Source organism: Thermobia domestica, chromosome 11 (assembly GCF_964235325.1).
Source record: "Thermobia domestica chromosome 11, izTheDome1.hap1.1, whole genome shotgun sequence".
Taxonomy (NCBI): Eukaryota; Metazoa; Arthropoda; class Insecta; order Zygentoma; family Lepismatidae; genus Thermobia; species Thermobia domestica.
The window spans coordinates 35,289,659-35,313,318 of record NC_137464.1 but is presented as its reverse complement, the minus strand read 5'-3'; the positions used below and the strand labels follow the sequence as shown (position 1 = coordinate 35,313,318).

The window sequence follows — 23,660 nt, the reverse complement described above, 5'->3', positions numbered from 1 at the left end:
AGATTATTCGTTTCTTTAGAAATCGTCAGGTACAAACCTAGAATCAGAAACTGTAAACAAAGAACAGCGGGAAACTTTTAAAAAAGATAAATAAAAGTACCCAGTGGGATTTGAACCAGGTTTAGAGATTTTTGAATCCCAACGTAAAGAAGAAACGTAACACGCACAACTATCGAAACAACTGTAGGATTACCTTGCAGGTGTTTCACCGCATACAATAAGAAGGGTAGCTGAGGAACTTCTTAGCAACCCTTCTTATTGTATGCGATTCTTTTTGTGTTTATCTTTGGTCGAAAAGCGTTATTTCTTGAACCACAAGAAAGTTTTCTGCATTTACTTAGGTACTGTTTTGTTCTGAAAGTAACATTGCATTAAGTAATAAAACACGAGCTGAATATTTCAAAGAGCAAACAACAAGGTATGTTGAGAGTACTTCACTACTCCAAATCTTTCTTCTTCGAATGCGTTGTTGCTGAACTGTCAATTTTAAGGAACTTAGAAAAATACACACACACAAATATATTCTGGAGAAGTGTCCAAAATGTGATTAAAAATTCAAACAACAACAGAGATTTGTATTCCGTAAATATCGACGGAACATTTTCAGAAAATTCAGATGATGGTAAACCGTAAAATTGACCACGGAAAACAATCTGTGATGAATCTAAATTGGCACGCTACAACAATTATTGTATGATTTACCTTTATAAAGATGGTATTTTCTTGTGGATTTTGTTTATGTTGTAAGGAGCCTTCGAGGTTCTTAAGCTTCGAAGGTTAAATTAGTTTACTCCAAAGTAGCATTGATTTAAAGCTACGCCATTGTTGAAAAGCACTATATTGAAGCGCATTAGTTCGTTTCATTTGGTTTGTAACTTTCCTGTAATGTATTTTCTACGTTGTTGGTATTTGGTTTGTTTGGTTAATATTTCATATTTTGGTTGTTCTTCTCTTTTTGTATAGAAATCGTAAAACATCGAGATGGAGTTGAATTTGTACATGTGTTGCAGGCCTTAGCGGAAGAAGATATACCCGGATTACCTCCTGGCGGGGGGCTTAGTGCCAAGTAAGTAGTTAGAAAATGTAAAGTGTAGATCGTACTAGAAGCGGACTATTTGTCATAAACATTAAATTAAATCGGAATATGAGCGTAATCGTTGAGTGAATTTGTGTAGATTTTACAGATTTTCCTCTGATCGAAAAAAAAAAAAAACAGTGTAATTAGTATTTTGGCTAAAACTATTATCAATGAGAGCATATGACCAAAATATTGGATAAAAAAGAACTCAGTTTCTGATTTAGATGGAAGGATATTGGGTGACTCGAGATAGATAATTTCTGTTTGGATACACCTTCAAATCCAGTAAATTTTTCAATACGATTAGATTTAAGAACTTTGCTCTGATTTCTTTTTAGAGTACGTGAAATATGAATAAGTGCATGGGTTTCCTCAGGGTTCTCCCATTTCCTCACACTTTCGTCATTCCATCATTATCATCTCTCTCTATTACTGTCTTCCCTAGCCTCAGCGCGCAATCGTCGGACGTTGAACTTTAAAATCAGTAGTCTATGATCACCATCTATGTTCACTTTCATGTTCTGAGTGATATTTAATCGATAGTTATGTAGACGAACAGTAATTTTTATCTTTCCATCTCAGTTCCCCAATTTTTAGTCTATTTCTTCGACAGAAGCCTATTGCTCACTTTGTTTCGTTTTCTGAGATCGAAGTCTCCAGTGATTTTTCCGTATCTTTGTCTGTTCTTTCTAATTTCCATATTCAGATCTCGTAACGTTTTATATGACCATGTCTTCTTTTCTTTTACAATCTGTATACGGGACAAGCTTCAAAACTAAGTTTTGCATATACAGTGGACTCTCCTTAATTCGAAGTCCAAGGGGACACGAAAAAACTTCGAATTATCCAAAATTCGAATTATCCAACAAAATTTTTTCACATATATAACAACAAACAAACCTAAGTACTGTGCATCAAAAACATATTCATATGGTGTAGACTTTACCTTTAAAGCAGCTTATTTGCGTGAACGAATACCACAAACTAACAAACGACACTGACTCCACATAATTCAAACTATGTGTACAATGGAAAATATATTTACGTACAATAATACAACATACATTATTGTAATACAACATACATTAAGAAGTCGTAAACCTTATTTGCTTAAATTTGATTGTTTTTGTACGTTCAATAAATCTTGAATTTCATGTTTTGCGTGGAATACGATATTAATAACATTTTGTTGACTTTATCAATAATTCATCTTAAATTTTCAACCAATTCTGAAACAAGATAAGATTAGCACAGGTTCTCTATCTTTACTTCTTCCCCAATTGACCTTCATCTTTATCATTACATAGATTTTCTATTTATCTTTTGTATTACTCTTCCCTATGGCTGCATCTGGATAACTGAAAACACGTTAAAACTGTATTTCTCTGTTTACATCAGTCCAACATTAAAAACTTTCAACTGTATTTACTTCGAATTATCCAAAACCTAGGTTCACAAGTTCGTTTTATCCACGATTTTTTATTATTGTTTTCAATACAGTTTTCAAAGGGAATGGACTTCTGTTCGAATTATCCAATATTTCGAATTATCCAAGTTCGAATTAACGAGACTCCACTGTAGTGATGATCAGAAGTGATAAAAAGTCCTATACCAGTAAGACCAAATTGTTCTCATTGATTTTTATTTTTTAAGTAACACCGATTTAATGTTGCGGGCGTAATTCATAGCAAACTACTGTGATCTTTAACTACTAACTATGCATTGTAAAATGCTTTGATTCAACTACAGGGTGAGCGCAGAAACAGTCCCAGGTTTCAAATTAGTGTAAATTTAATATGCAAAGGAATATTTTGCTGAAATTTTGAACAGTGATACATAAACTCAAAAAGTTTTTGTAGCAATAATTGAAATCACAAACACTCGATGTGCGCGCTACCAGTAACGCGGGAAATATGGAGGCGGTAATCTAGCTCCAACCACACGTTGTGAAGCATATCCGGTGTGATGGAGTTGACAGCATCACTGGTGCGTTCTTGGAGATCGTTCAGAGTTGCGGGTAATGGAGGTGCATACACTTTGTCTTCCACAAATCCCCACAGAAAGAAGTCACAAACAGTGAGGTCAGGTGATCTTGGAGGCCACTTGCAAAGAACTTGATCATTGACTTCAGAGCGCCCTATCCATTGGTTTGGGAGGTTCTCGTTTAGAAACCTGCGTACAGCTCGATGCCAGTGTGGCGCGCTCCATCTTGTTGTAGAACGAAGTCGTCTATCTCTGCATTACTAAGTTGCGGAATCAACCAGTTACTTAGCAATGCTAAGTAACTTTCATCTGTAATTGTTTGTTCCTGAAAGAAGAACGGACCGTGCACCCGACGCTCGGATACTGCACAAAAAACATTGCTTTTCGGTGAGTCACGTTCCATATTTACAGTTGCATGAGGATTCTGGGTTCCCCATATCCTTAAATTGTGTCTATTCACCTTTCCACTTAAGTGAAATGTCGCCTCATCGCTGAGAATGATCTTCGTCAGAAAGTTTCGTCGTCCTCCATGAAATTTTGCATAGTCTCACAGAACTCACGGCGCTTTACCTTGTCTTGTAGGTATAACTTTTGAACCAACTGCAGTCGGTACGGGTAACACCGCAAACGCTTGCGTAAGACTGTTGTTTGTGGTATCTGCAACTCTCTGCTAGCTTTACGTGTAGACTTCTGTCGGCTGTGTACGAAGACTCCACAGTTTCCTCGGAGACGGGACGTCGCCCTGAATGTCCTTTTCTTTGATCACAAATGCACCCCGTCTCAATAAACGTTCTATGCCACTTCACAATGGATTTGTGTGTGGGTGGATCAGCATTAAATTGTCGTTTGAAATTACGCTGCACTCTCACAAAACTGCTTGTTTTTGCAAATTGTAAAACGCACCAGCTTCGTTGCTATTGGGTGAACGCCATTTTCGATGTTACTGCCCTCTAGCTGCCCTGGTCAGAACTAGGATTCTGAAAAGATAGATGGGAAAATACTTTGAGTTTACTGAGCTCTGTACAAAATTTCATGTACATATTCAATTAAATGTTAATTATATGGCACTTTAAAATCAGGTACTGTTTCTGTGCTCACCCTGTATTTTAAGTGAATAATATGATGAGGCACGTCCAGAAAATAAATATACTACATTTTTGTAGGTCTCAAAAAAATTATTTAAAACAAAACTTTTACATTGTTACATCAATACATATGTGAACTAATTTTCGACGTTGTCGCCATCCCTCCCGATGCACGTAGTGAAAGGAGGGATTTTTTTTATTTATGTCTTGATCAAAGAAGTCTGCCGCCACCTTTTTTTTACCTAATTATGAACTTCCACATTCACTTCCTCGTCAGTTGAAATTTTTTCCAATCCATGTGCATCTTCACGGAGGTAAACAGATGATAATCTGAAGGCGCCAGATCAGGGGAATGCGGGGAATGGTTCAAAATACCCCATCTGGATTACTTCAAAAGTTGCTTTGTTGCATTGGCCGTATGCGGTCTGCATTGTCGTGCAGAAAGCAGACTCCCCTCGTCAGCAGTCCTCTCCTCTTATTCTGAATTGCCCTTCTTTTGATCTCGTTAAAAACTTCAGACGAAGATTTTCCCTTCGCAACGAAATGACGGATAATGCTGCGAATCTCGTATTTGACGGCAAAGGAGATGTTTCAAAAGTGCCCAATTTTCTCGTTTAAGTTGCACGCTACAATTCGGTGTTGGAAGAGCTCGTGGCCTAAAACATTCACATATAAACAATGGTGGCTATAGCTCAGCGAGAACATGGCCAAAATTTTGTCAAAAATACAATGGGAATGTTAATAAGGCGCGGATATTTTTGACATAGTTTGTTTATATCTTCCAAAAGAGAGGGCGCGCTCCGTTGAGGTTTTAGGGAAATAAGACTACACATTGAGCTCTACAAGCACTATGAGTTTCATCGCACTCGAGCATGCTGAACAGGGAATTAAATTGGGTCAAAGTCAGTGGACGTACCATCTCCGATGCTCAGACTGGCTTGATGTGAGGCAAATCTCTCGAAAGAGAATGCCGTAACCATGTATCGTATTTCCGCTGAGTAGCATTGCTATAGATGAAACAAGTGGAATTGAATGGTAGGTAGGATTTTGTACATTGTGCACCATAATATACATATAACCAATGTGCGAATTAGATAATTTATATTGGGGGAGATAAAAAGAGGTCAACAGGACGTAAAGTCTGAAGGTACAATAATTCAAAATGAGACAACAATGCCTTATCCTCCCTCCCCACACATAAATATATCACATCTGTAATAAATTAATTCAAGAGATTTATTAATTCAATAAATCTACCGACAATAACTGTGTATATATTGTCTGACATGTGCACACCACACTTCGCCCAAAAAAAAAAAAAAAAAAAAAAAAAAAAAAAAAAAAAAAAAGTATTGGTCCTTCTAACAGTTTTTGGTGATCAACATTTTATTTCACTTCCAATAATGTATTATTTGTCTCAATAAATGTATCCCTTAGTGTAAAAAAAAAATGTAAAATAGTTTAATTGCCAAATATCAATGTAAAATCATTTACCCTTTATTTTGTAAGTTGATACACATTTCGTTAGGTTAAATTACAAAATATACTTTTTTTAAGCAAATTTACAGTAAATTTATAAGAAAATATATTTTTATTGATAAAAATGAAATTTTAACTTCATATTAATAATTTTACTTTATAGGTGTAAATTAATTTAAGTAGAGGCTTGGCAAACAGATTGCTAGAGATTTTTGTAAATTTACCTATGAAATTTTTTACAGTGTATTAAGTATTTCCGAACTTGTTTAAATATGAGATTGATAAAATCTTACATTGTATATGGGTACGTCCACGAGAGTATGAAGTAAATAAATACAATTCAGCTAAGTGTCATACATCAAATTAAAGTTTGAAATTCCCGTTTTCAGAATGTATTGCAGCTGAACTCGTTTTAACAGTATACTAACAATTATTTTACAAAAAAGTTACATCACACAAAGATTATCATAATTTACTATGTTTTTTCGTGGCTTATTTTAAAAATACATATAATATTTAAGCACCAAAATATTCGTTCATTTTAAAAAGACTCTTGTGATAAACATCAACATGGAATAACAAAAAAATGCGTACTAAACATAGTTTTTTTTTGGGGGGGGGAGCGAGCATTCCTGGTGGTGATTTCTTTGGAGGGGAACAAAATGTGATTGAGGGTGAAAATCCCCCTCATCCTCCCCGGTAATTCGCACCCTGTATATAACCTGATCATGGCACTAGCGTAACACGTAGTATTGAAAGGTACAAAATGATTGATGTGTTACCTGAGCTAAACTACAAGGTTTCCCTTACTCCCAGTACCACTCAGGCAGTTGGGTCATTATTATGAATGCAATGCGTTATACATAAGTATGCAAAAGGTTATAATTGTCGGTTTCCTCATCCTCTGACAGGAATTGTTCATCGTTATCACCCAACAGCGTAGATACGTCTTCTTATGAAGAAAATCATCCAAGAATGCAGATGACCCCGGACGTTGTGCAATTGCATCGCCTATTCCTAAGCACCAAATAATGAACATGACATCCAACTGTCCGTGCTCCATTTGCACATTGACAAAAATATCCTATAATGCAATCGTCCCCATCCCGAGCAAGATTGTGTGAAACGAAATGCAGTATTTTACCGATCACTGTGCCTTGAGAGGATATGTGCACGAACAAGGTAAAGTGTTTGTATCATATCAAGCTAGTCTGAGCATCGGACGTGGTACGCCCACTGACTTTGACCCGATTTATTTCCTTGTTCCGCAGGTTCAAATGCGATGAAACTGACGGTGCTTGTAGACCTCAATGTGTAGTCTCATTTCCATAAAACCTCAATGGAGCGCGCCCCCTCTTTTGGGCGATATAAACAAAATCGTCAAAAACATGCGCGCCTTATGGCATTTCCATTGTAGGATTGACCCATTTTTGGCCATGGTCCCGCTGAGCTATGACCACTATTGTTTATATGTGAAGGTCTTAGGCCACGACCTCTTCCCACACCGAATTGTATGCGCGCAACTCACGGGAAAATTGGGCACTTCTGGAACATCTCCTTTTATCGGCATATTTCACGTGGGACATTGCTGTGGTTACAGTTTTGACCTTACTGATGCGTGATTGGGCTCGCTTTTTGGAAAGGATAGGAGCTAATCCACATGGCATTGTGGCGAACATAGCACACTTATTTTGTACACTTATTTTGTGGACGTGCCTCGTATTTAGGTGAATAATTCATAATTTCTACAAGGACTAGTTGTTTATCTTGTATCAATTAAATATCTCTGTATGTTGCATTGATTTTATTTATTTATTTAAGGAAAATCTAAGCTTAATGATAATCTTACCACTGTGTTAGGTTTTTTTTTTTCTTTCTTTTGTTAATGCGAAGAGTCATTGTGAATACTTGTAACAGTATGGACGTAAGAATGTATATTTTTCTCTTTCAGGCGCAACTTTATTGAAGGCGTATACAAGAAGTTGTGTCCAAACCGAGCAGAGAGTGTAAGTCTTACTTACGAGTTTGGGAGTTATTAATTGCATTCAAGTATGCATGTTCGGGTAACTGCTGGTGGGGAAAATAAACAAGAGAGTGCTTTACATTTTAATAAATATATTCAAGCAGTGCATTAGGAATTGAATGAGGAGCGTGTATTTAAATGATTAAAACTAAAAAGGATCTGTATAGAGAATTTTGTCAGTGTGTATCAATACCTTTTCTCCGGCTCCCTCTCCATTTCTCTCCGTCTTTTTTTCACCTGAATTTGTTATTACGACCTAATTGTGTGAATTTCTTTAAAATAAACTTGAATTTTTCCTGTTTTACATTTTACTGTCTTTGTTCTTGAAAGAAGACAAGAAAACAGACGTGTTTTGTTTTTCTGTTACTCATTCAGTGTGAACATACATGAGCGAAGGCTGGCATGGTAGAACGTTGGTAATAAGAATGTTTGCTTTCTCCTAAGAAAGAAAAAAAAAATTCTTTGCATCCTTAATGATAAGAATGCTTTTGGTGCTGGGTTAATAAAATTAACTTAGCACTAATACTTTCCTTTCCTTCTATGTACTCTGTGTAAGTACTAACAAACTCGTATTTTACAATTTTTTTATACAGTAAACTGACCAAGAAAATTTAGTTTTCTAATAAATTCCAAGTAATTAAATGTGATCAATAGTGTAGATTTCTTTTCCAATGAGGTGAGTCCTAATGGGCGAACTGAAGAAATACTAGACTATAATATGGTGACTTGTGTTTGAACAGATATGTGACCCCGTGAAAACACGCATGTGTAAGAACTGAGTGATTTTGTGCAGTTTGTTTTTCCTTCCTCTTTTTTTTGTGTTACTGTCTTTATGTTTCTGTCAATACGTAGCATAAATTTGGAGTGATTTGCGAAGTATTTCACTGGCAAAAATTTGTATGTGCGAAAAATTATTTCTATACTTTAAAAATTTATCTCCTTTATTTGACCCTATATGACGTGTATGTGCAATACTTTATTTATTTAATTCAATCTAGGCATGAGTGATAACATTAATTTTATCTCACTGAAATGAGTGCTCAACATGGATTGAATAATTACAAATAAAGAAATTTTTATTAACAATAATTACTTTCATAAATATGTTCTAATTTGTGCAATAAATAGGGAAATTTTTCCAAGCGTGCTGAAATGATGTACTAGCATCTCGGCTACAAATAATGGCTTTTTTTTTTTCTTTCTTTAATAGTATAAGCGTAGAAGAATTTATTTATAAAGTATTTTCTAGTGCAAGAGACGTGAGTATTTTTTCTAAAATGAAAAGGTTTATAGAGATTAGAAACTGAAATGTATTCGCTTTGGGAAATCGGAGCGAGAGCGAGTACTTAAATGCAGTGAGTAGTGGGACCTAAATACTTTCTGAGAGAATTGCGGCGACATACAACGTCGAGTATAAACTTCTCTGTAATGTCTGTTTCTATTGAATATTTTCTGCAAAATGCTAAACAAATATAGCAATATTTGTTTTCAAATACAAAGCTGGTTGCAATTCAAGGTACAGATCAAATTAAGATAGTTGTATTTAAAACTCTTTAAATTACAATACTATTAATTACAGTGATAGCACAAAAACGATGAATATGGTCATTGGACTGGCAAGGATTCTAACCTCGATTAGTGGGTGGATAAAATTTGCGTCTTCCACTGGAGTTCCGATTGGTAAAGGACCAGCCTGCATGTAGGAAATAAGGGATCAAACCATGCCAGTCCAGTGATCATATTTTTCTGTTACTTCATCATTGTTTTGTGCCTCTGGTACTCATAGGGATTCCAGATTACCGAAAGTAGGTAACCGTAACACAAGGAGAGAGAATTAAAAATTCAAATAATAAAGATGATAAAGGAAGTGAAATGTGATTTTACAATACTTAAGATATTTTTACATTATGACGAAAAGTATATTGTCGGCTCTTTTTTTTTTTTTTTTTTTTCTCATAGTAAGAACAAAGCATCGATAGGCTCCTGAATTTTTTTTCTAGGCTCCGGGACTGATCCCATGAAACAGGAGGTTTGTAACCCTCAACTTTCCCCTTCCACCCACCTGCGGCGTTTTCAAGCAGCAGCCGTGCGACATTCGCCTGCCCTCTTGTTCTAAGTGCAATATCTGCCGAACAAATAGAGAGATTGACATCGAATCAAAAGAATGTAAAGAAAGTCATACCCCACGAAAATGGTGGCGCAAACAAAGGAGCATGGCGAACTACACAAAGAAAGAAGGGGATTCACCAAATGAGATGCAGTAGGGGGCGTGAAAATGAATAGTACGTACAAACGTAAAATGACCTGGTTTATGTTTAGCGTACGTACTGAATGATTTAACATGCAATAAGATGCACTGAATAGAGAATACTGTTTTTGTAATAGAGCCCTATCATGTGGCAGGAGGGGGAGTCACTCGAAAATTTTAAATGTGAATGTATGTTATTTGAAAAGATTATGAAAAAGGAAACATTTTTATGTGGGGGCACCATTTCCGAAAGGGCCACCATTTAAATGTAATTTTGTGCGATTATGCAAAAACTCGGAAATTAAATAGTAGCCATTTCGGAAACAATGTTTCACACAAAACTGTTTCCTTTTTCATGATCTTTTCAATGATATATCAAATAACATATATTCCCATTTAAAATTCTCGAGTGACTCCCAGTGCCCCGTGATAGGGAGCCCTGTGGGAAAAACCAAAAGCACTCCCAATTAAGAATATAATATTTCCCTGTTTGGCTTTGTTTCGTCGTTCTATCTTCAGCCGTTTATAATTTATGAATACTGGAAGTTTTATCTGATATACTGTATATATGAGGTTATCACGTTGAATCCCTTAACTAAGTTATTCACGGTAGTTCTGCAAAGTGCAAGCTGATGGCTGATTAGCAGGAATTTGAGGCTAAAACTCAAACACTAATGCACTACATATCGCTTTTGGCTCATGTGAAGTGGGTAAACATCTTCATTCAAATACATACGTTATGTAATTGTAAGCTTAAGACTGATAAGTTTTTGGGGAATGTATGTAGCAAGAAGGCATTTAATATTATCACAGGCTTAAAAATTTGAATTTTATTTAGTTGCCTTAAGAAAGGAGATATTTAAAAAGAAAAAACAAAAGGTAAGTACAAAAACTATTAAGTAGAAGGCCACATCGACATACGAAGGTACGTATTCCACATTTTCACTATCATTTTCCTTAAACATTAAAAGTCTCATTAAATATTTTTTTTATATAGTGAAAAACCACTCATATTAATTTGTTTTAGTGATGGATCAAAATTAATAAAAAGCAGGGTGGATTGATTTAAATCAGTTTGATCTAAATCACATGATTTTTAAAATAAAAATCGTTGACTTATACCAAATTCCGAAATAAATTAATTTGAAGTGAAAATAAGTGAAATCCCATTCCTTTTCTGTTATTTCAATTATGAAAGATAATAATAATCATAATACAAGGAGATGCAAATGTATGTACAGCACAGTATGAAAACGACTGTTTCATGCAAAGGATGATTAGGGAAAATTGCATTTTGAACAGGTAACGAGGCATTCCTACTTTTTTCTCTTTGTAACATAGCGTTTGTAAATTGTGAAGTATTCCACCGGAGAAATCACCATCGATATTTAAGACGAACATTTTTTGTATGCGTGTCTGTTTGTTCCCAGATAATAAGGCGTATATAGGGGAGTCCGATCTCCTCTCCGAAACTTAAAAATAATTTTGTACATTTTACATAACTTTAGGCGAAATTTACGTGTTTTATATGTATTTCGTGTCGCAAACTAGTTCTGGACCGCCCATTTTCTCTTTTTTTCTTTTTCTTTTCTTTTTTCTTTCTTTCTTTTTTCTTTTTTCTTTTTTTTTTTTTAAATATGTCCCTGCCAAATATTAATAGACTCCTAACTCTTGTGGTAAAAAAGTGCCATGTTGTTAAACGTTGCTGTAGTTTTTCCTTAATGCTTAAGAAATATTTTTGGGGATTGAAATAGGTTAACTATTGAGGATTAATTCAAAATTCCATCCCAATACTTTCACTTAAATGGCATAATTAACATTTAATACTAATTTCTAATGTTTTCCTTCAGTTTGTGACTTGTATTATACGAGGAGAAAGATGTGATTTAGATAAAAAAATCGATTTAAATAAAAAAAATAACATTTTTTAAAAAATGATTTTTTTTTTCATCTGAGAGAAAGCTTATTTAAGTAGAGTATGTCAACGAAATTGCAGCAAATCATTTTTTTTTCTTTCTTTCTTTTTAATAGTTACTCAGTAGATTCTCTGTCACGCGTAACAAGAGTATTCCACCGTAGATAACACAGGTCTTTTGTTGTGTCAGCTACGTGGCTTTTTTCACTAATTGCCATGTTTTGGAGTGTGCTGAGTCTGAAAATGATCATTTTTTAAATATATATATCATGTACAGTTCGCTTGCAAAATAAGGGAGTAAAATACACTGATGTGTCAATAAAACACCGTCTCATTAACACGTGAAACATAATTTCATCTGTCATTCATGACACATTTGTGATTGATTGTTCAGTAGTCACTGTGTTCACCTATGAAACCTTTTCTTCTTAACTTTCATACTTCTGGTTCTCTTCTTTTGCGTATTTCCAGCTTCCCACGTAAGCATCCAACAATAGTCTGAATTTCCCTTCCCCCCACTGTATGTATATTGCCTCATCCCCTCTCTCATTGCCGTAATTTTGTACTCCTTATCAACAGTATAGATTTCATTATTGATATCAAGGATTACAAGAATTACTAGTAGAGAATGGATCACAAGATTGTTCGTTCTATGGGAGGGACCGAAACTGCACACCTTAGATTTGCAAGTAAACCTGACGTGATGTTTTTTTATTAAAGAATTTTCCCCGTATCCAACATTCAAAAACCTATAGCAATCATGCAGTTTTTTGGTCACAGACCTGCATAATTTCAATAATTTTATTTGAAATCTCATTCATTCTTTGGTTAAGCATGATTTTGGGATGAAGAACATTTAGCTTAGGTGCAAATCGTGTAACAAAGAGGGGAAAATGGATTTACATACAGTCTAGCCTTAACAGATGCAAGTTATTTTTTCTCTTTTGGGTTTTTATATTCTAGTGAATGTGTCTTATGCTGTTTCTGGTGTAATATTATGAACATCCCTGAAATATGTGACAGCTGGTAAGTACTAGTGTTTGTACTACTTACGAAGTCACAAATTAACCAAACGTGTCGTTTTTTGATCAAGTATTAGCAAGATGTCAAACATAAATGTAGTGCATGTCCGTACTAGTTCAATTAATTTTATGGGAAATCATTCTGTCAGTTATGTATATATTGCCTGAGTATTTCCCATAATTATGAACATTTTTTGTACCTGAAATTTCTTACGAGACATCTTGAATAGGTCCGTCATTCCAGGAACCAGCTATTCTGACATAATGTTTGGGTAAGTTTTCTCTTAAAGGACAGGTTATCTTCAAGTAAAATTTGACTTTCTTTTTCTTTCTTTCTTATTGCATGTTCTTTCATCATCTGACGCTCGAGAGAGATTTTTCGGTTGCTTGTAGAAGGCTAAATAGTATCCACCGTATAACGTACTTCTTTCAATAACACCAGGAGAAAGAATTTGGCTGGTGTTAGGAGTATTACATATTATCTCTTGAGAAATTTATCCGCAGTTATAATGTGATATGTATTGTGAGATGAATTTGTATTTAGTAGTATGAATAAAAGCGAAGTGTAATTCTCTACTAGATATAGGCATCTTGCCTTGGGACCAATATATAGTTCTAAATGAAAAGAAAACTTGATTCATCTCTATTTGTAATTTAATGATGTAGATGTTTCTTTAATATCAAGCTAAGACGAGTTAGTTCAAAACTTACGCACTAAATATTTTTGACACTAAAGCAAAAAGTACTTTGTACGTATTTGAACAATTGAAGTTTGTAAGTCTAGAAAGAAATGCACAAAATAAAATGAGGAATTCTTTTAAAATCGTTTTCGGTAAGTCACGTACAAAATTATCGAGTGTCTTCAATCCTTTTAGACCAATTTAAATATTTTCTCTAGTGCGGAAACGTTTAATTTTACTGGTCATCGACACCAGAATTTTTACTATGTTGCGTTACTGTTGATTTTATATAAACATCTAGAGAAGGTATAGATTTTCGTACCAGAAGTCAGTTTTGTATTTACAAACTTACAATAAACAGAATTTAGCTTGCTTTTAGTTACGCATTATCGGTTTTATGAACTCCTAAAATGTACATTGTGCAAGAAAACTCGTTCTGAACCTTAAGGAAGTGTATTTTTCTTATATCTATGCATCTCTCTATGTGTATATATATAGGAATAATAGCTTTGTTTGTGTTTATAAATAGATATTTTTTTGACATTTTAGGTAAATGATACAATGAATGATCTACATCCCGTGATACAGAAGTTTTTATAGAGGGTGTCTCATTTTGCATATAGAAAATGAAGGTAATTATGTTGTTCATAGTGCAAATTTACTACTAAATGCATCATTTTGTGTTTCAGTCAGTCAGTCAATCTAATAAGAGTGGACACACATTACGTAGTTCGATTTTTCATGGAACATAATCCTTTTTAAAGAATAAATTTTCGAAATATGATTTTGAACTTAAGCTAGGGGGAAAAAAACTTCGAACTTTCCAGATTAGATACGATTAGTACCTGAATAAGGAGTTTCGTATATATATATATATATATATATATATATATATATATATATATATATATATATATATATATATATATATATATATATATATATATATATATATATATATAAATGTATATAAATGTACACTCATGTCCAAAATGATTGTCGCATATCTATAACTGTCTTCTTGTAAGAATATAATTTGATAATGATTTTGCAGGGTACTTTTAATACTGATACTATGTATATAATCGAGAAATGTATATTTGTGGTACATTTCATAGGAAAAGAATTATAAATACGAAAATTAGAATGAGTAAAATAAAATGTTGCTAAATGGACAAAAAAGTTTTATTTTCGTTTTATTGTTCCTATTTACTGCTCTTTTGACATGAAATTTGCCACATACATGTCTTTGCCGATTATACACATACTAACATTATAAGAAATACCGGGCAGAGTCGTTATCAAATTATATTCCTTCAACAACATATTTATAGACATGCGACAATAATTTTGGACATAAATGTACATTCTATACATTAATTTTGCTGACCTAGTAGCTGTGCTACTACTATAATTATTACAGATTATTCGTTCGTTGATGAAAATTGAACGTTCCTTTTTAAGACGGAGGGTATGCAAAATGGGATGCACTGTTTAAAGTTGGTTGATTGGATTATGTTTAGCGCTCCTTTCAGCACCAAGGCTGTAAGGGACGTGGACCTACAGTTTAAGGTATAATAAAATCTATCATAATCACGTTTTGAGTTTCAAGGTTCTTCCACCTGGAATCGAACCCAGGACTTCGAGGACCAAAAGGGTGCCTGGTAGTTATTAGATCAGTAAAGAGGGCTCTTTAAGGCGGAATCCGAACCACCATTCGGGTTTGTATTCAAGGCAGAAAGTTACTGAGAATAGAACCCGTGACAACGTGTTCAAACCATTGTGTCGGTTCTGTGTATGTTGCTGAAAAAATAGACATTAAAAATAAATATATTCCTGAAATAATCCTACATGAAATTTTGATACCACTGGAACTTTAGCCCTTGAGCAATAAATCTGCAAGAAGTTAATAAAGTAACCCGAATTACATGAAAAATGAAATGTAATCTTTCAATTTTACTTTCCACGGTTGTGCCTCTTAGGCTAAAAAAACACGGATTATTAGTGAAAGTGATTGATTATGGAAGATTTGGGGGAATGAGAAAGTAGGAGGAAGTGGAAGAACCCCGAAAAATCCACGGACAGGAGATTGTTCACCAAGAATACGCCTGGGCCAGAAGTGGAAATGAAATGAAGTGAAATCTTTGTTTTACGTCTCACGGTAATGCCGGCTAGGCTAAAGGAGACAGATTCTCTGCCATTTTGCCCTTTTCTTCTTCCTTAGTTATATGAAACATGATATTCAAATTCTGTACTACGTGAAGAGAAAAAACAAATGACACCTGAAATTTGTTTGCCATTTGACGTGCAGGAAGGAATTCTCTTCATGTTAGCGTACAAATTATACTTTGCAGTAAAACACATTTTCAGATTACAAAAATATATGGATACAGTGAAGCTAAGGGGAAATTTTGGAAACATTTGAGGAAAAGATAGGAGGAAACTAAAGGAGATGGGTAAGATTCAATAGGGAAAGGAGGAAGATAAAACAAAATATTAACAGCGGCAGCCTAGTCAAATGTCTTTATAGCGAAAATTAACAGCTACACGTTTTCTAGAAGTTTTTCTTCTAATCCATCGTTTTTTTTTTTTTTTAACTCGAACATAGTACCATAAAGGAATTTGGTGAGTCGCAATGTGATTTTTTTCTTTCAAATATGGAGTTCGACTAAGAAACGATTCACTAACTAACGCGTAGTCCTTGCCGATCCACTTCTATCAGGGAAGAAAGGGGGTCATTTTGAACGGTATTCCTGTCCAAAACTTTTAGCTCATCTCACTACTGTTCGACTCCTTGAAAACAGCCCTGTGCACACTGCGTGCCACTGAAATTTTGATACACTCACGTTGTCTCTCTTACGTAAACATTTCGTTAGTGTGCGTGAAATCTCCGCTACTGTTTACACTTCTTTTTATTGAGGCTATGCCAGTGTGGTAATTGAAGGGGGGAGGAAATCCCAGGCACCTCTGAACACTTCCCCGGAACCTCGTTCCCTTTGTGCTTTCTAGGGGGTGGGAGGAAACTTGATGACATCAAACTTTAATGTGTAATTACTCAAATTAAATTTATAAACAAATAAAAAAAATCATCAGTTTTTTTCAACTTATTACTAAGGGATCTGTATTGAAATTGAATCTACTCCGAAAAGACAAAAGTTTTAGTACAGTAAACTACTTCGAATAAGTATTCATAATAATTTCAATTATGCATATTTTTAACTTAAATTTAACGTGGTGTTTTAGCGATTACACAAATTACAATTATGAGTATACTTTATGGAGACGCTCTCACAGAGGGCATCCAAGCACTTTTATACGCTATGTACACTCATGTCCAAAATTATTGTCGCATGTCTATACATATGTTATTGTAGGAATATAATTTGATAACGAATTCGCCCGGTATTTCTTACAAAGTTGGTATGTGTATAATCGGCAAAGACATGTATGTGGTAAATTTCATGTCAAAAGAGCAATAAATAAGAACAATAAAACGAAAATAAAACATTTTTGTCCATTTAGCAATATTCTATTTTACTCATTCTAATTTTCGTCTTTATAATTCCTTTCCTATGAAATTTACCACAAATATACATTTTCCGATTATACACATAGTATCAGTATTAAAAGTACCCTGCAAAATCATTATCAAATTATATTCTTACAAGAAGGCAGTTATAGATATGTGACAATCATTTTGGACATGAGTATACATTAGAAAAACTGATTTTTCAAGTCTTTTTTGAGAAAAATACTGTGAATTGAGAAATCATAACCTTTTCCATATTGTACAAGGATATTTTCCTGCGATTAAAAGTTTCTTGTGAAATGGGTTGAGAATTTAACACTTAGTTTGCAAAGATACTCCTAGTGTATGCCAAATACATTTTAGGCTTACACTAACTTCCCTCCCACCTCGAAGTGCTTCAGTTTCCATACTGGGCTGTGCATAAACCAACTGTGTCCTCTTTTTTTGTGTTTTTTTCAGTAATTTTACATACTTTTAATTATTATTATTATTATTTTATTTTATTTTATTTTATTTTTTTTTATCCACAGGTAGCTGTTAGCACTATAGAGTTTATATTTTTATTAAGTTGTAAATGTCGCATTCCGTTCAGATAGTGGGGCGCTTATTTCATGGCATTGAGTTCAGTTCAGTGTATATGTAGTGTTTTTGCCTTAAGATAGATTTTCGGTAAATTAACGTATCAGGTTTCTTTATATTTACTGTTTTGTATAGTCTCCAGTCAATAATTCGATAATTTGGCGCACGTACAGGATTTAGCCTGCTTTTTAGGTTGTCAAACCGTCTAATTGCTGTCTTTAAGGATGTTTCAAGACTTTCCATTCTTTCAACTCTATGCTGAGCGAGAATATAGAATTGTATAACACAGTCATATTGTTGAATCTGCCTCTTGCCTCAATGATTATAGTGTTCTCGCCTTTGACCCAGGTTCAGTTTTCAGTAGGAGCTCACCTGATTGAGTTCCACATTAAGCTGAAGCTCCATATCCCTTAAAGTTGTGGTTCTAAAAAGGGTTATTAAACTCACTTGAGCTCACACTGAAAATCTAAGAAAAATATACTTACCCTACATAATGATCATTCTTTTCTGTTACAGAAAAACTTAGAAACTCTCTGATGTCTCGTTTATAAGCAGTAATTTTAAGAAAACGTCTATTACTAATTTGCAACAGCGGCCAACTAAGAGATACGTAAGAAAAGTGAGAAATACATAGTTTAATATTTTATTTCCTTTCTTTCTCTGTATTTCATTTTTCAAAATAGCTTCTGTTTTCAAAATTAGCGACAGAACGTTGTCAGGACTGATTTGAAGAAAACAACAGTGCGCTCGGAAAAATCATAGTGTTAATCTTTAATACCACTGTTTTTTGTAAGGAGGAAGTATGTTCATTCCATAACGTGTATATTAGATATTCACAAAAGAATGGTGCGATTTCAATAGTTAATAAAAATATTTCTTACATCAATTCAGATTCTACCATCAGCAACAGAAACTTTTAAGTTTCTCATGCGTTCGTGTTACAGGGGTGTAGCCAGCAGGTTTAGGAGGGGCTCGTCGTTTGTAAGGGGCAGCCCAGCTACAATGTACAAAGCAAAGAAAAAAAAAAGTTACAGCTAGTAATTTTGAGGCCAGAAAAAACTGGAAATTTTGGTTTCCGTCCGGAAAACTAAAAACAGTTTTTTAAGCCCCCCCCTTTTTTTTTCTCCATAAATATAATGTGCCAGATAGTTTATTATGCTTAATCAAGAACTACTGCCCCGGACCAAACGTTATCCCTTTATGTATAGCTATTGCAATTTAAGCCCTTGTATACAGAACCTATCTACATAAGACTGATTTCCTTTGAAATTTCACTTAATTTTAAGATTTCCTGGGCCGCGGGGGCTCATTGGTAGAGTGTTCACCTCTGGTGCTTCGGGTCTCGGGTTCGATCCCAGCCCCCGCCAAGTGAACTTTGTGGTGGACAAACACCGTGTGTGTGGGTTTTCTCGGGGTTCTCCCGTTTCCTCCTACTTTCTTCATTCCACCATTTCACTCATTACTCATCATCACCGTCTCATTTAGGCTAACCGGCATAATCGCGGGACGTAAATTTCAAAGATTTTCATTTCATTTTCTTTTTAAGATTTCCTGACAAAAATGTATGTTTATTATTCGTGACTAAAAACACTATATTTATTTTAACAGCTATATCTCACTTCCTGTTTGGAAGAAAGGGAGGGGGGAAGCGAATGAAATCCAAATTGAAAAACAATAAAAACGTTGTTTTTCACCAAATTTTCCATCTAATAAAAATATTTTTAAAACACTAGTTTACAGCTTATAAAAAAATATAATGTACTTACAAATCAGTTTAGTACCATTGTTTTATGGCATTATTTATAGTACCTTGTTAAAACGTTTGTCTTCAAACTGTCAAATATATATTACAGTAAATTGTAATCTGCTGCCGTAAAAAAAAGAATAAGTATTTTTCAAAGTTTGTTTGTTATGCAGTTTGTATTGACACAAATCTAAAGAAGAATTACACACACAAATATAAATAGTGCGGAATAATTTAGTTCCGTTATCTAAAGTTTTTCCATTCAATTTGGACATGATCCATACTGGAGTACTAGATCAGTCGATTGTAACAGATGTGGTAGCAAGCTGTGCATGTGGTCATTCCTTACACGGAAGAGATACTATACTATTTTTGATCGGCAAATAATTTACCGTAAATTGTTAATGATATGCAAACTTGGTTATTTTTAAACGGTTGAAGCGAGGTAATCTTACGATGATGATTAAAAAGGTGATCATTTGGAAAGGAAGAGGTGGGGGGGGGGGGGCAGGAAATCATTTGGGGGTTTGGCCCCGGTGCTCCCTCTTCCTTGGCTACTACGCCCCTGTCGTGTTAGTAAGTTTTTTTTTTTTTGTCGTTACCAAGATTCATTGCCTGCCAGTGCAAAAAAAAATGTATTTTTTTATATTTAATGGATTATGTCCGAAAATTTTGAACCATTTTAACTTTTTTGGTTTCTACCAGGCCTTGGGATATATGTAGAACGTTCGAAAATGTAATTCATATAAATGTCATGTATTACACCAAAATTTCACTAAAACCTGTTTACATTTGTACATTTCTGAAGAGTAATACATATAACAAAAGGTAATTGAACTAATTTTTTCTTCTAGTATTCATTTCAAATAAAAAATATTTTAATTTTTTTCGAAAGTTCACTAATTTTTTTCTCCTAGCAAAGTTCAAATTTATTTGAAATTGTATGTGAAAATAGCAACATGGAATATTCACGTGAACAACATAAGTACTTTGCCGTGTTTGATACTTACATTTTAACCTTTTTTCGCGTTAAACATTAGCATTTTCTGATAAAAGAAATAAAATAAAATTTAAAAAAATTGCGAGTTCCAAATTTTTCGTATAAACTATAATTTATAGCTGATTTCCTATTGCTACAGAGTGCGGAAAAAAGTCCTGGAACGGTCCAATATCTCGCGAAGTATGAAGATCAGCAAAACAAAATTAACTCGTGTTAAGACAGTTTTGAAAAAGCTATCCAATGATACCAAACAACCTCGTATCCCCACTTCTTTCGGGGGTACAGGGGGTAACTTTAAAATTTTAAATTAAAACCCCTATTTCTTATTGCACATTTGAATTCTCCAGAAAAAAGTAATAGTGATTTGACCGAAAATTGAAAACATTGTCTTCGCAGATTGCGCTTGAATCGACACACAAAAAAAGGCGGTGCACCAAAACGTTACGAAAAATCTAATTGTCAGTCCTGTTCTCTGTGGCCGTACGGTTAGCATATTGGATTGCGAAGTCAGAGGTTCTGAGCTCGATCCCCGTTCAAAGCAATCTTTTTTTCTTTTATTTCCCCAAAATAAATTCCGTACTTTTTAACTTCAATAAGTACGTTTATGAAGTTACATAGAATACAAATTTCGATAATTGTTTTGCAAACTAGCTTCATGAAGTAGTTCTTAGTAATAGGGTTATTAGTGTTAGAGTTCATAGGGTTATTTGCAACAAAAACCATTTTTGTCGCCATTTGTATTTTCTTGCAAATTAATAAATATGGACAAATACATTATTTGTATCGAAGTTAAAATGTATGAATTCATTATTTGGGTATAAAAAAATACAAAAAAGAAATGTTACTCTCTGCGGGAATCGAACTTACGACCTCTGATTCCCTACTCCATTACTGAGAGGTAACATTTTCATAACGTTTTGCCACCCTCCTTTTTATGTGTATGTGTCGATTAGAGTGCCATCCGTGAAGGCACTGTTTTCAATTTTGGGTCACATCACTGTCACTTTTTCTGGAGAATCCAAATGTGCAATAAAAAAAATGGGGGTTTCCATTTAAAATTTTGAAGTTACCCCTCGTACCCCCGAAGGGGATGGGGATAAGGGGTTGTGTTTGGTATCATTGGATAGCTTTTTCAAAACTATTATATTTGTTTTGCTGATCTGTATATTTCGCGAGATATTGAACCGTTCCGGGACTTTTCCGCACTCTTTATATCTATATTAAGTACAAAAGCAACATCAGTTTAAAGTATATCCTTCTGGAAAAAAAAAAAAAAAAAAAAAAAAAAAACTACATGAATACACACACACACACACCGTGGAACCCGAAGTTGGGGATAGTATAACTTTTGAACCGGAAGAGGTACACACATAGTGCTTATACCAAAATGAATCCTTGTTCATTGAGATATTTTTAAACTGGGAAACGGTGATTGATGCCTGATGTATTCACGTAGTGTTGCCTGATGTAACGGAAGATGTAAATGCATTTTTTGTATGTAAGTACACTATTCTCATGACAATTTCCAATTCATTGTTTTCAGTAATTGCATGATGCACACCATTTTTGGCACTGGAACACCATTACAGTGTTGTGAATCCCTCCTCCCCCACCTTAACAGAGGCCTCATTCAAGGCTGTCGGTAGAAATGAACAACTCTTGTTTTACTAGGATAGATACCGAGTTACTCTACCAAAGCAAACTGAAAATTAACGACATTGTCCGTGTGTGTGTGTGTGTGTGTGTGTGTGTGTGTGTGTGTGTGTGTGTGTGTGTGTGTGTGTGTGTGTGTGTGTGTGTGTGTGTGTGTGTGTGTGTGTGTGTGTGTGTGTGTGTGTGTGTGTGTGTGTGTGTGTGTGTGTGTGTGTGTGTGTGTGTGTGTGTGTGTTAAATATGTGACATTTTACATACTTTGTAAATATATTCATTTACATCTTCCATTACATCAGGCATCACTAAATGTATGTTAATGAAATTTAATCATTGTTTCGCAGTTTAAAATATCATGCATAAACAAGGGTTCATTTCAGTATAAGCATTATATTTGTACCATTTATGGTTCAAAAGTTATACCAGTCCAAACTCCGGGTTACATTGTAAATTGATTACCATCTACATAAATGATATTACTTTAAACTTATGTTCTTCTTTCATATATTAAATTTAAGATGCCAATTTTCTATTTGTAATGTAAAATGTAAGAAGATATGTTTAAGTAGTATTTTCAAGTGTATGATTAATAAAAAGTAACTGAACCAAAAACTAAATTTAATTCATTGTGTAATTTATTTGTATTTTCACTCATTTGAATTGAATGAAATGTGAAGTGTATATTCCAATTGGTTTCCATCGAATTAAAATGACTTCGTACTATATTTTTTTTTTTTTAAGAAAGAAAAAAAAGTATTACAGAACATACATTTAATTCTGTGAAGAGATTTTTATAAAATATTTTTGAATCATATTTTTTTACATCTCATATACTCTTAACTTGCGCAAATAGTTTTTGATTATTATTATTATTTTCAAATAAAAGCTGAGTTAATAGACGCGAACAATAAATAATATTGGCACAGTAAGTTGATAATAAGAACCATTGGAAAACATCAATAAGTAAAAATAGCACATTAAATGGTAATTTACTATTATTGAAGGCACATTAACTTGAATAGTGAATATGATGCGCAGAACACATCGATTGTCAACTCTTGTAATCAGCAAGTACTCCAAATTTTCTGTCGCTGTTTCGAAGTGGGTTAACATGCTATGTTTAAAACTTCAACTGGGTATGATGTCTTCCTTGTATTTTCAATATTAGAACGTTTGGGTTGTAATCTAGTAAAGTGGTATGTAATGTACGTAATAGCCTAAACTTCTAAAACTGATAAAAACTTAGATCGGATCGGATCTGGAAAGCAGTATAAGATTTACAAAATAAAATTTAAAAAATGTCGTTCGAGGAATCGACCATTTTTTTCTTTACATTATATCCTCTATAAGTACTAATTCAATGATTACCGAGTTAGGATTTTTTAAAGGTATTTTTCAAAGAAAAGAAGAAAGAAAAGTAAGGGGGAAAATGCCAATGCAAAAAAGTTGCTATTTTCCTTGACTTGGTTCACAACTCCTCTTTTTTTTAGTTCTATACAATTTAGCTCTAGATAGCTATATTCCGAAGGAAAAACATGAATGTGTGGTTCTTAACAGCTTTAAGCATCTTTGAGTTGTTACATATAAGCATTTGTCTTTCTAGATACTTTTTTTTGTAAATGCTAAAGCTTTTTCCCCACATCCA

The 23,660-nt window shown here is 34.1% G+C and overlaps 1 protein-coding gene across 6 annotated transcripts in view; it reads left to right on the top strand.

The window, feature by feature from the left end:
* Window positions 1–23,660, top strand: part of alph (protein phosphatase alphabet) — a 123,512-nt gene that overhangs the window by 62,171 nt on the left and 37,681 nt on the right. For 4 of the 6 annotated variants that reach the window (XM_081730347.1, XM_081730343.1, XM_081730344.1 and 1 more), the window contains exons 4-5: window positions 964–1,066; window positions 7,577–7,631. In XM_081730347.1, the coding sequence (XP_081586473.1) occupies window positions 964–1,066; window positions 7,577–7,631 (158 nt within the window). Of the gene's footprint in view, window positions 1–963; window positions 1,067–7,576; window positions 7,632–14,062; window positions 14,146–23,660 lie in introns of all 6 variants that reach the window. The other 2 variants (XM_081730345.1, XM_081730346.1) reach the window with 1 other exon arrangement.